Here is a 14,517-nt window from a genome sequence, read left to right on the forward strand (position 1 = left end):
TAGAACGCAAGAAAGAAATAGTTAGAGAAAGAAAGATTCCGTCCGATACAGAGAAGTAGAAGATTTGAGATGGGGGGGGGGGGAGAGAATCCACAAACGTGGTGAAAGCAAATCTTGTGTGAATTTAGATAGCCAATGGGAAACCAGGGTGGTTTGGGTGCATATATACTTGCCAAACAGCAAATCCAGGGGAGATAGCACACAGATATTTTTGGGCTGTGATTGCAGGGCAGAGGAAATCTCCAGGCACATCAGATTCCTTTTGTGAGGCAGCAAACTTAGTGTATCACAGTATTTCTTAACTAATGGCCATAGAAAACATGTATGTTAAAATACACTATATTGTTAAAAGTATTCACTCACAACTGAGTCTGATTATGTGGATGGGTGAGCGAATACTTTTGGCAATATAGTGTATATTGAAATAAAACATACCTTATTAATAACAATAAAGCATATTTTAGTACAATAATTGTTATAGCTGAGACATTGATTTTAAATGTTAATGGAATTCTATGTTTGCACATTGGAACATATCCGATTCATGTGTGGACTAAGATTTGTTAATAAAGGTTTAAATCAAAAGTTGTACTGTACTTAGACTTGGCTATAGTGACAACAAAGTAGCAAAATCATGTTGAAGGAAAAACATTAAAACTAACTCCTTGAAATTACTTGCAAAATACATTCAGATTTTGGAAATTATTTCGCTTTGTAAAGAAATCAATTAAAAAACATCATCTAGAATAGAAATGTAATTTTTATTTCAAACATTAATTGGTACACATCCAATCAGACCATTTCTTTTTTTTCTATTTCATCCTTAGTATTTATAACAGTAAACAAAACAATGTATGCAAACATTTCCCAAGTAGATAGCAAGAATTTCAGTAAGTCTGCAAAACCTTTATATAGAAACAGAATACCAAGGGTTAAAGTGTTTAAATAGATTATGCCTTCTTCAGGAAACCAAGAGTTATGACTATAATTCTTTCCCCTGTTCTCTGTGAATGGCTTATAGTAAACTTAGAAGGGTATCCATCCTTACATGAAAGAAACATGAAGCTCTGAAGATTTTACAAGCAAGTCGAATTCTAGGATTTCAAAAATCATTTGTCTAATAATGTGGTCAAAATTTCATATTAAGACAATAATGTTACAATATAGTCTGTAAACTTTTGACTTTTTACAAATCCTCACCAAGTAAATAGTAATATTACTGATTCATACAGTGTCTAGGGTTAAATCACTTTTTTAAGTTGCCTAACAAAGAATATCTTTTATCAGGAATCAAGAATATTCTCATAGTGTAGCTATAGAGGCCGGTATATGAAATAATATTTTCATTAACGGTACCTAGTGAATTAATAGAGAGTGGTTTGAAACTTGAAACCCAGCAAATAATCATTTTTTTATCCTGCAGTTCTTATATGAAATATCAAATAAAATGTTACAAATATTAAAAGTACATAAAATATAACTTAGAAATGTGGTTTGTCAGATATTCAATATGGATTTTGTGTGTGTTTACAAAATTATAACAGCAATCATATTTTTTAAAGGGCTTCCATGCAAGACAAAGGAATGAAGCTTACCTTGGTAACCGACAAAGAAAAAAAGATTGGCATGACAGAGAGGCTATAAAGAATGATTTGCAGAGAACAGGTTTGTATAACTCAACTCAGTCTTAACTCATGCAGGTGCAAAATAGTACTAAATGCAGCATACTAGTGGATATGTTCATGTAACACAAAAGAAACTACCATTTTTACACTTTTTTAAAAATTAGCAAGTTATAAGTAAGTTAGTAGTCCAGAATAGAAATTGAACAAGACTTCACTCAATTCCTAATGCTTTATGTCACTCACCAGAGACAAAACCCCCACAGAGCCTTGTTTGTTCCAGGAGACAGGAAAAATGCCAAACCAAAGTTCTCATTGGAAATTTGGAAATAACAGCAAAGGGCATGGCATAGGTCCTTAGAAACTCATTTCTGTATCTGCTTTTGTTAGTGCCATCCCATGTCTAGTTGAATGGAAATAAAAACTGTGTGGAAATGCACCAGCTGTGCCAGTAGTAAATTCTAGTAGTAACGATTCTAGATATGACTCTAGTACTGGAAAAGAGACGGGTGATAAGGATTAAAAGTATGAGTTTGAAAGGCCTAAAAATAATTGACATATTAAAACTACATAGAACAAGATTTTAAAAACTGAACTGAATTATACTGTTATCGTCAGGAGCAGAGTAAAAATTCCGTTTTTCTCTGCTATTGTACATAAAAAGGAATATGATGTGAAGGAGGAGAATACAAATGGAAGTAAAGAGATTTGTAGAGAGAGGAACAGAGGGGACAAAAATATGAGTGAAGCTACAGTAGCCATGACAAAAGCACTATTTTAGTATACTATATAAACAAATCATATCCAATTTACTTGTGCTGGTTTTAATAAAAATATATATTTAGTAATAACAAAAATGTTGGCTGGTGCATTAGACCAGTGTTTTTCAACCTTTTTTGTGCAAAGGCACACTTTTTTCATGAAAAAAATCATGAGGCACACCACCATTGACAGCGCGCGTTCTCCTCGCTGCTCCGGTCCTCCACGATTGTTGCTATGGGCGCACGCATGGGACGCATGGGACGTCAGTGACATCCCTGCGTGCGCTACCTCCTGGCAGTCCCCGCGTTTTTAAAGTAAACGCGGGGCCACAGGGACTTAATAGAGGCATCCCTGTGTCCCGAAAGCAACTTTCGGGACACAGAGATGTCCCGAGGCAAAAACACCCAGCGGTGTTTTTCCCACGGCACACCTTACACTATGTCACGGCACACTAGTGTGCCGCGGCACAGTGGTTGAAAAACACTGCATTAGACAACATAGGGTAAAAAGATTCCCATTCAGTTTTTAAAATAAAATAAACAGTTGGTCTTCCTTATGCAGGAAAACAAATAATGATTCAATATTATGGTAGAAATTAAAAATGTATGATTATTTGTATGTCAAAATGGAGAGAAGAGGGGGAATTTCATGAACATGGTAAATGATGCCTTGAAAATCTGACTTTTTCCCAGGTTCTAAGTGAGGCTGGGATGGTGCATCCATCTGAATAGCATTGTGTTTGGTATGTTTGTAGTGTGTCTTTTTGTCAAGCTGTAGCTATTTTTTGAACTGATTTATTACCACCCAGAATCACTGTGAGTTGAGCAGACTTATAAATTTAAATTACAAATTATAAGGCATATTGATTCATCAGGACAAAAATCTAGTAAGTCTATTGTGACCTTTTTCAAAAGGAGAAAATTACCTAGATGTCTCTTTTTAGCATTATCCAATATTCATAAACTGTATAATCTGCTTCTTAACTAGGGAGTTTAACAATTTGGGGCGTATTATTAAGAAATCTCAGCTGCAGTCCTAGAATATAGCATAATAAGTATTGCCTAGAGCTGTGACGAATGAGAAGGCTGATAAAAGGGCTTCTTGAATTTTGAACGTGGATGAAATTATTGCTCTGTTAAATCTCTGCAGTTAATATGTGGAATGTTTTAAGATTACTCCTTGCTTTGCTTATCTCTGCAGGAAATGGAGAACAAGGAAAACCATATCCTATGACTGATGTTGAGCAAGTGGACCAGGCATACAGGGAAAATGGTTTTAATATTTTTGTGAGTGATAAAATTTCTTTAAACCGTTCTCTACCAGATATACGACATCCAAAGTAAGTATAAAATGTTCTTATAGTTGAAAATATGACTTTTCTTATTTCTATAATTTATTTTCCTGAATTTTCCCTTAAATTCCATTCCAGCCGACACTAACATTTTTTGTTGTCAGAGTTTCAGCTGATGTATTAAATATGATATCTAGTAGCATGACAACTGGGGTTACCCATTTTTTTTTAATTTAAACAGTTTCATGTTTGAAACACACCTATTTGTATTTTAAACACTCTATTTTAAGTGTGAAACAAACATATTTTACTTGAAACACTCAAGATAAAAACAATCTCAGAATATTCAAAACAGCCTATTCCATATTTGAGATGGAACAATTTGCAGTGAGTATGAGGTGTTTCAAATATGAAAAATTTTGGACATTGTTTTTGGTAAGTAAAATTAAATAACACAAGATATTGTGTAATATACACCAATTTCCATGGTTATCAAATGTTCTTTATGAATTGAAATAATATGGTCCCACTGGATGTTTAATAATTACATGAGATAATATAAGCGATTTCTTTAGGTGCTGGAACAGTGGTAATATTTTATAAATACTGATCAAGATGGTAATTCTTTTCATCTTTAAGCTGCAATACCAAGATATATCTGGAGCAACTTCCCAATACCAGTATAATAATCCCATTCCACAATGAAGGATGGTCCTCACTTCTTCGAACAGTGCATAGTGTTCTCAATCGCTCTCCTCCTGAACTGATAGCTGAGATTGTGCTGGTGGATGATTTCAGTGACAGAGGTACATCCAAAGTATAATATAATTGTTAATACATTCATGACTCAGCCAAAACAATGGTATATATTGGATTATTTTGCACATAAAATACATTTTAATGTTGGGGTTTTAAGTACTTCCTCGGTTGTTGTTTTTTTAAAAATATTAATGTATCTTATGTGCCACACTTATTAATTTTTTAATGCTAAGGAAAACATTTCTCTTACTTGAGTAAAACTTTTTTAAAAAGAGTTGCAGAATTAGATAAAACAGATGAACCATGCAGAATCAAATTTTCTGAATGAGATAATTATATGTGTGTTTTAATGGGCAGATGTGTATTATTGACTTATATACTGTAATTTAACATAGTAAATGTGTTTTCTAATTTTGAGTACTATTGTTTAAGAATCTGGTTGGATCAGGATAAGCACACACACACATGTAGCCCATGTTGTATGTCACGTGGCAGGCAGAATGTTGACAAGCATGGACAGAAGAATTCTACTCTTTTTTCTCTATTACTCAGTAGCATCTCATATTCAAGGTAGACCTTCAAGAGGATTCAAGTAGCAAACAGCCATTAAGATCAGTGATCATCGATAGCCCAATTCTCCATGAATTTATTCAGTTTCCTTTCTAATTTGATAGTATCACATTCCAAAGATTAATTGTGTATTATTTGTGGATATAAGTATAAAAGACACTTTCTTTTACTATTCCTAAATTTCTCCCATTTAGTTTAATAAATAATCCCACTTTTAACTTTGTAAGAGAAGGAGAAAATTCCCTATCCCAATTATCCATATGATGCATATTTTGATATACATTTCTCTCTCCTTACTGACCTTTACTCTGAATTAAAAAACCATAATCACTGTGGTCTTTCCTTGTAGATAGCCGCTGAAGTCCTCTAACTATTTTGATTACATTTTCTAAACCTTTCCCAGTACCACATTAATCTTTCTGAGATATGATAGACAGAACTGTACATAGTATTCCACATGCTATGGAATATATGATTGATGTAGAGGCAAAACTATATCGACTTTTTTATTTCATGTTCCTTTCATAATGATTTCAAGCTTAGAATTTATATCCTTACAGCTACTGTGCAGTGAAGTGACATTTTCATTGAACTATCCATCATGATTCCAAAATCCCTTTCTTGCTCAATCGCTAACAGTTCAGATTCCGTTAATATATGTGGTTTCTGGGACACTTTGCATTACTTTGCATTTGCTTGCACTGAACTATGCACAGCTTAAACCTAGGGGAGTTACAAATATATATGTAAGTTTTTAATGGCTATTTACATAATAACCTCTAAGACTCTCAGAGCTGTTAACGGAATTGATAAGTATATATTTTACAAAAAAATAATTAACTTTTGATGCCCTCATCCATATTGGAAAGACCCTTTTGGAACGCTTCGAACTCTCTTTTTTATTGTCCTAAACAATTTGGTATCAAATGTTTTCTTCTTGCCCATACTATTTATAAACAAATTAAATAGTCTTTGTCTCAACACAACCCTACTTTGAGAATATCCTCAATTTGATATTTGATAACTCTTTCTTGTTCTATAGCCTATTTTCAGACCAAAAATGTTTGCTCTCTTACTCAATTGGTGCTGAAATTGTTTAGGAGTGTTTGGTGAGAAACTTTATCAAACATTTTGGAAGTACAAATACACATTATTATAGGATCACTTCTGCCTTTATGCTTTCTAATAGTCTTAGAAATGACAACATGCTTAGTTGCACAGGCCTTGCCCTTAAGAAGATTATCTGATTACAGGTAGACCTCAATTTATGACCAGTTGCTTAGTGCGTGTTTGAAGTTACAATAGACCCACTAAAAGGTGCTTGCAACCCAGTTCCAAAATTCCAATGGTTGCGGTTTCCCATAGTTATGTAACTGCATTTTGGACACTCATCAAGTGGCCTACATTTATTGCCATTTGCAGAATCCCACAGTCATACGACCATATTACTGTATATAGCATTTTTGCCAAAACTGCTGTTTAATTCCAATTTCCCTGTAACAGCGCTCCATGGCGAACAATTGTTTAATGGTCATGGTGTTTGCTTAACAAACACTGCAAAAAGTCATCAAATTGACTTGGGCACATGACCCGCTTTTTGACTGCCATGACTTGTGTGGCTCAATTACGGTCAGAAGTCAAAGACTATCTGCATTTTCTCAGCTTTGTGCCATTACTGTTCAGCTTGTAAAGCTGAGGTAGAATCTCCTTTTTAAACTTTATAGTTTCATTTTTAATGCATCTTTGTTCCATGCAGAGCATCTCAAAAAGCGCTTGGAGGATTATATGGCCCATTTTCCGAAAGTTAGGATTCTTCGAACTAAGAAGAGAGAAGGGCTAATAAGAACTCGAATGCTCGGAGCTTCTGCAGCAATAGGAGATGTTATTACCTTCTTAGATTCCCACTGTGAAGCAAATGTGAACTGGTTGCCACCCCTTCTAGGTAAGAATCCTATTTGAAATGCATTTCTAAATGATCAATTGCAGATGCAGTGCCTTTCTGAAAACCAGAATCTGATATTATCCAAGCCTTCCGGTGGCATAGCAAGATTTTGTTGACTTAACATTAGAATATCCACATGCTTGTTAATATTCTAGCATTCAAATTGTTGTTTTTTCCAATTCAGGGGATGGGGAAATACAAGGATAATCAGTTATTTCTTTTGCGCTCAATTAAAAGCTGCTCTTCAATCACATTTCATTTTCACAATTATTCATATGATTTACCAGTATACAATACAGCCAATATTTTTTTAAAAAATAGCTATACAAACAATGCAAAGATTAAAATAGTTAAATTATTAAAATCGGCATAATCACCAGGAGAGAGGAACAGTATGGGCTTCACACTCCTCACTAATCTCCAGACCAGATGGCAAAGCCAAATCATCAGACCCTTCTGAAGGCCATCCAGATCAGGACCAACCTGACCTCAGCAGCAGAAATGTTCCTCCTCCAGAGTGCTACCAAATGAGACTGTATATTATTTTGATATTTATAATACAATATTAAGTTACATTACATTGTAAGCTATAAAGCTTAGAAAGCACCTTGAATTGACTGGGAAACAAATTAATCAATTCAGCTCGTACAGCAGAAGTGTAATGTGGGTACGTCTAGGTGCACACATAATTGCTCATTCCATGACATTTTGCACAAACTGAAGCTTCCAAATACTCTTCAAGAGTAGCCCCATGTAAAGTGTATTATAGTAATCCATGTGGAAGGTAACCAGAGTATGAATGAGGGAGCATGGAAGGTGCTAGGGAGGATTGAGGAGGATGCAAGGAAATGTGCAAGAGGCATTACATGGGTCAAGGATGTATGAGGATACAAGAAGATGACCGGTAGTGGGAATCAGGCATCCGTTTGCGTACCAGGGCAGCCGGAGGCCCCATACCAGTACGGTCCCTCCACTGATTTCTCTCTCTCTCTCTCTCTCTCACACACACACACACACACACACACACACACACACACTGGAAATGAGGCGGCTGTCAAAGAGAAGGAAGTGCAGACTTCTTCCAACAGCCAAGGAAGGAATAGGAGCGGAGGCTCCTATTTCCTCCTATGGTTGGAAGAAGTCTGCGCTTCTTTCTCTTTAACAGCTGCCTCGTTTCCTAGGGGGCGGAAATTCATGTGTTAGAAGGAGGAAAGGCAGTCCCTAGCAGAAGCTCGGCCTTCTCTTCCCTCTAACGCATGGATTTCCCCCCCCCCCCATTGGAAACAAGGCGTTGGCAGAGGGGGAGTTGGTTTCATCACCCAGAGATGGGGGTGATTCAGGCTGGGGGAACAGCTCTTATTAATATTAATTGTCTGTTAAGTCACCCTTTCTAACCTGAGAATATGGAAACAATAATGTAAGGGGGTGACAAAATACTTCCTATGGGGGTGAGTTATGTTTTTCTAATGAAAGTAGCACACATCTGGAATCTTAATTTGCTTGTTTGTTGAGTGTAATTCCCCCTGTAATCCTGATCTTCAGAAGGACTCAATAGTGTTTTTAGCTTCAGTTGGAGAACTGGAGAACTTCATAATGGCTTACCTGTGTTCAGAGTTTTGCTAATCATAAGATAACGTTCTGGTTGAATCATACTCCTTTTATTTGCGTTGATATCTGTATTTTCCAATCTACTGTATTGGATCTCTATATAGCACAAGGTAGTGTAATCCTGTGCATAATTGACTTGAGGGTAGGTTTATGAATTTTACGAAATGTCTTGACAGAACAATTAGAGAAATGGGATGCCTTCAGAAATTGTGGGTATACCATCACTGGAGGTTTTTAAGAAGAAATTTGTCCATAATAGTATAGGGTCTCATCTCATGCTTCAGCAAGGGTTGGACTAGAATACCTCCAAGGTCCCTTCCAACTCTGTTATTCTTTATAAATCTCTCCACTCAATCTTACCAAGAGAATGGTGACGAATAATATTTGGAAATGTACATCAGGCGGTCTTCTGACAACAAAATCTCATCTTATTGGCTAGTATCAAGGGGAAGATGACTTTGAAAATGCTTCCTCTCCCACCATAACGTGCAAGACAAGGTGAGAACTGGCTGGGAGGGGAGGGGCAAGGAGAAGCCAGGCGAGTTGCCCCTCCATGTGAGTGACATAGAGTTGGCCATGCCCACCCAATTACACACCCACTTAGTCACGCCCACCCAGTCACATGACTGCCAAGCCACTCCCACCCAGTCACATGACTGCCAGGCCACACCCACAAAATAGGCCATGGCCACAGACTAGGTAGTTAAAAAGTTTGAAACCCACCACTGGTTGAAGAGTGCAGAGGGTCAGTGAGTAACCAATGGAAACACAGAGGAGCCATTGGAAAGGAAGGGGACACAGATGGGGGACACTTTTTCCAGTAACTTGCAAGCTTTTCTGCCTGGCTTCCCACTGACTTTCTGGGGAACCCAGAAGGGAAGGTTGCAAATGGTGATCTTGTTATTGTGGGTACTTGGCAATTGGTGCTAAATGTGAATGGATTGCCAAGCACCCACATTCTTAATTAACCATCTGCAAACCTTGCTTAACGACGACAATGACAAGATTGTGGCACTAAGCTATTCAAGCTAGTGGTGTTGTGCTTTACAACCACATTGCTTAGTGATAGAAATTCCAGTCCCAATCAGCATCATTAACCAAAGGCTGCCTGTGTTTTTTTTCTAATATTCTTTTTTATGTTCTTCTGTAAGAGTGTCATATTGTTACAAATGAAAGTATAAAATACAACTTTATTTATTCCCCAGACCGCATTGCTCGAAATCGCAAAACTATTGTTTGTCCAATGATTGATGTCATTGATCATGACCATTTTGGCTATGAAACACAAGCTGGAGATGCAATGCGAGGAGCATTTGACTGGGAGATGTATTATAAGCGAATCCCAATTCCTCCTGAATTACAGAAACCTGATCCCAGTGACCCTTTTGAGTAAGTTCATGAGATAAAGTGAATACTTGCTTAACAAGCTAAGAGGTTATCAGTTTTCAAACAGATATAACTGCTAGATGTTCTTTCTTATCTCTCCTCTAAAAAGAAAAGAAATCAACAAAGGTAGAAAATGAAGGTCAGTCAAAACTGGACAAATTAAATCATGTAATTATATCATAGACTATTGTTCCTTGAAATAACATTCCCTTCCAGTTATCAAAATCATCTGTTTTCAGATTTTCTCTTTGTTTCTATACAGTTGGCACAAAAGCAGAAGTGGTCTCTGTCTCTAAAAACATTATTACCATTGTCTGTTGGTATTGCCTCAATTACTGGGGTGAAGAGTATACTCTCTACTAAGCATGAAGTTTGAAAGTCTATGTCACAATTACTATCACTATCATTTTTTATTCTTCTACTGTAGTCAAGAATGTACCCCAGCCAAGAATGTACTATTAAGAATGTACATTTGTGATAGGTGGCGTTGTTATATGCTACCTGATTTTCAGGTACATATACTTATAGCAACAATTCTTTTAATTCCCTTGATCTGAGTTCTATCTCTACAGCTACAATCTCTGTCCTTGTAAGAGGGAAATTTTGAAAAATAAAGCTCTAATATTTCTTGCTGAGTACAAGATTATACAGCTACTATCCAAAATATTAAAATACAGTGATGTCAATTCACAGTATTCACAGTGATCTCAATATAGAGATAGTCCTCTCTTAACAAAAACAAGAGCTTCCTGGAGGTTTTGTCAGTTAGTAAATCCCTGCAGTCGTTAAGCAGATCATCATGTGATCTGATTTGATTTTAGAACCATTTTATTATGGTTATAAAGTGAGTCACAGTGGTTGTTAAGCAAATCATGTGGTTGCTAAGTAATATATTCTCCCAAATAGGTATTCTTTCTCAGGAACAGGCAAAAAAATGTCACAAATTACATAATTGCAGGATGTTGCAACTGATTATAAATCCAAGCCAGTTGCCAAGTACCCAAAATATCATTATGTGACTGTGGGCGGGGGGGGGGGGGAGACACTGCAGCAGTCATAACTTCAAGGACAGGTTATGAGTAACTTTTTGGGGAGACCTCATAGTAACTTTGAACCATTCTTAAGTGATGACTGCCTATATATACACTGTTGGAAGTACAATTCTGTTTTATTTTATGTAATAAAATACTGTTAAACATAAAATATTTTAATGCTTACAGTTTTATCTCTACAGTTGTTTAATCGCCAGTTATGTTGTCATCTACTTCATTTCCCAATATTTATATTGAAAATTGCATTCCTTGTTGCAGTTCCAACTACTGTGTCAGCAAATTCTGTGTGCTATGAGGGGACCAGCAGCTTTTTAAAATTCCATTCAATCATATCAATTCTTGGATACTGTCGAGACAAGTCCCTTCCCTTTCCTTAGCAAGGTTTTTCAGAAGTGGTTTGCTACTGCCTCCTTCCTGAGGCTGAGACAAAGGGACTAGCCCAAGGTCACCGAGCCAGCTTTGTGCCTAAGCAAGACTAGAACTCACGGTCTCCCAATTCCTAGCCTGATGCTTTAAGCATCACACTAAACTGGCTTTCTACCAACGGTTTATACACATTATAACACGTTTATATAACATACTTCATATATTACCTGCATGGACAATTAATATAAAATAAATTTGAACTGCATCTAGCCTTTTAAGTTTTTTTCTTTTTTCCAGTAATTTTCTCTTCTCCATTTATTATGTCCTTCATTCTCTGAAAATTCAGGGTCCTAATTTTCTGTATTCAGAGAATAGCAACAGACTTCAACAGACTCAGTGCTTTCTTCTCTGCTTTATGAATACATAGTCTTACCATTCTGTTTTTTTCTGTTTCTGCTATATTGTATATTTGGCTACTATTTTTCAGAGTATAAGACGTACCTTCTTTCCTCAAAAAAGAGGCTGAAAATCTGGGTGTGTCGTATACATCGAATACAGCATTTTTTGCCTCCCGAAGCCCCACCCCCTTCACCAAAATGGCTGTGCATACCCTTATGGAGGCTTTCAGAGAGCTCCTGGGGGCTGGGGAGGGCAGAAATGAGCAAGAAATGACCGTTCCCCCACCCCAGCAGCACTCTATAAGCCTCCATAAGGATATGCATGCATTTTTTTTGACAAAAAACAGGCCCGTTTACATGGAAAACGGGCCATTTTTTGCTCATTTTTGCCCCTCCACCATCACCCAGGAAGACTCTGAAAGCCCCCCCAAGGCTATTCATGCCTTTTAAAAAAAGGGTCCGTTTTCGTGAAAAACAGGCCATTTTGGGGAGTTTGCAGAGTGCAAAAGCTTTCCCCCCACTTTTGGAAAGCTCTTTAACTGATTGATGAGAATTAAATTGATCAAGTGCTGTGCCAGCAGAAATTGTGTCTTAGGTGCTGCAGATTGTCAGTGATTTCCTTCTCCAGCACAAGGATAAATACACCTGAAAACATCTACCTACCTATCTACTCTTACTCTCTCTCCCCACCTACCTACTGTATTTCTCCCCCTCTCTCTCTCCCTCTCTCTCTCTCTCCCTATCAACTTACCTTCTCTCTCTCTCCCTCCCTAACTACCTACTGTGTTTCTCTCTCTCTCCCTACCTACCTACTGTATTTCTCTCTCTTTCTCTCCCTCCCTATCCCTCTATACCTACCTACTTTTTTAAAAAAATTGCCTCTTCAAAACCTTGGTGCATCTTATACTCCGGTGCATCTTATACTCCAAAAATATGGTAATTCCCTTCTCTTCCATCAGTGAATACCAGTTTTCTGAGGGATCTCTCAACGTTATGTTATACCACTCTGATTTGAATTAAATCTGAAGCAAATCATTTCAAGGTCCTGGTAACATCCTTTTTCTGCATGAAGCTGTTAAAGAGGAAAAAGCAAAAAGAGTGGTGATAAAAAAGAACAATATAGATTTACCCTGGGGGATCTTTATTTTCTTATAGAAAACATTCTGAACGTTAGTTTTTCTAGGTGTACACCTGCATAAAACTTGTTCAACAACTTCTACAGCTTGATTACGTTCCCCCTTCTTATATTTCACGTGACTGGTTTTTCTAGATTTGTTTTCAACTGTCATACCAATAACTGCTCTACCTTTTTTTTATTTCCTTCACTTTAATTTGTTTGGTTTTAGTTGTTTTAACACATGTGTTTTCAGATGAGATGCCCCTCTTCCTTTCCTTTTAAATTTTCTGGCCTCAGCTCTGTATCGTAAAGGCTCCATTCCATAAGTACCAAGTTTGCAGGAACAAACTTCCATCCTCATATAGGCACAGACTTTACCCATTCTACCTTGGGAAGAAAATGATGCCATAGACTCTTGTAGGTGATGTCAAACAGTTACTGAACAGGCTTGCAAGAATCATCTAGCCTGTTTGTAGGCATCTCTTTGGCATCAGGTTGTTAGCAATATCAGACTCCTATAGTTTCTTTCACTTCCTGCAAAGTTCCTTTTGTGTTCCAGAAGTTGCTGTATAGTATAAATGACACTGTAGTCAAAGTGCAAAGTAGCCACAGTGGGAAGTAAAAAAAAAAGTAAAATGCAATGTTAGAGTTCTGCATGTAATTTGGGCAGACTTTACATAAATATTATAATATGGAGTTTATTTTTTCTTTTAAGGTCTCCAGTTATGGCTGGAGGATTGTTTGCAGTTGATAGAAGATGGTTCTGGGAACTTGGAGGATATGATGCAGGCCTAGAAATCTGGGGAGGAGAGCAGTATGAAATATCATTTAAGGTGAGTTATTGAAAAGATATTGTATAATATTTTTAATGGAGTGTGACTTGGCAAAAAAAATCTTGTTTCTATATATAAAATTATTGAAAAAAGATGAATTTAAGCAATTTGTTAAAATAATTTTAAATATTGTTAAGAATCTAATGCTTCTGTTGAATTGCCTAATGACCCCTATTTATGGCATCTGATTGTTAGCATATGAGAGGTCAATTTTCCTGAAACTAAATGTTTTATATAAAAAACAGGCTAAATTGGTTAATTGTACCCAGATTGTCACTATTTTAAATGCCAACTGAGCTCTGGTTTGATAGGTAAGAATAGAATTTTGAGTACTCAATCCCTACCGGGAAAAAAAGTCTTAACCAATACTTTATCCTGGTTCTCAAGCCATTTATGTCTTAATGGACACACTGTATTGTCCATTGTATTGGGTGTATTTCATTTGGGTAATATACTTAACAAAACATGAATAAATGGTAAATATCTTAAATAGTAAGTCTGTGATTCGTTCTTCTATAACTGCCTGGTTTGATACAGCAATCAAATAAAGGTACAGATATTCAATAGATAGGTCCACAGAAATTTCAACCAGCCTGCCGTTCATTGAGGACCTGTATATTGCATGGGTCAGAAAGAGGGTTGAGAAAATAGCTACAGATTCCTCACATCCTGGACATAAACTATTTCAATTCCTCCCCTCAAGGCACTGTTATAGAGCATTACATGCCAAAATAACTAGACACAAAGACAGTTCTTTTCCCCAGCCATCATTCTGCTGAACACTTAATTTGCATAGTTCGTCTTATGTCTA

The 14,517-nt window shown here is 36.7% G+C and overlaps 1 protein-coding gene across 1 annotated transcript in view; it reads left to right on the forward strand.

Annotated features, from left to right (window-relative positions):
- The window catches only part of GALNT10 (polypeptide N-acetylgalactosaminyltransferase 10), a 54,125-nt gene that overhangs the window by 19,518 nt on the left and 20,090 nt on the right, over nucleotides 1-14,517 (forward strand). Inside the window, exons 2-7 of the mRNA XM_032208872.1 lie at nucleotides 1,563-1,665; nucleotides 3,585-3,723; nucleotides 4,315-4,481; nucleotides 6,761-6,946; nucleotides 9,760-9,943; nucleotides 13,589-13,706. Coding sequence (XP_032064763.1) covers nucleotides 1,563-1,665; nucleotides 3,585-3,723; nucleotides 4,315-4,481; nucleotides 6,761-6,946; nucleotides 9,760-9,943; nucleotides 13,589-13,706 — 897 coding nt within the window. The remainder of the gene's footprint in view (nucleotides 1-1,562; nucleotides 1,666-3,584; nucleotides 3,724-4,314; nucleotides 4,482-6,760; nucleotides 6,947-9,759; nucleotides 9,944-13,588; nucleotides 13,707-14,517) is intronic.

This window comes from Thamnophis elegans, chromosome 2 (genome assembly GCF_009769535.1).
Source record: "Thamnophis elegans isolate rThaEle1 chromosome 2, rThaEle1.pri, whole genome shotgun sequence".
NCBI lineage: Eukaryota > Metazoa > Chordata > Lepidosauria > Squamata > Colubridae > Thamnophis > Thamnophis elegans.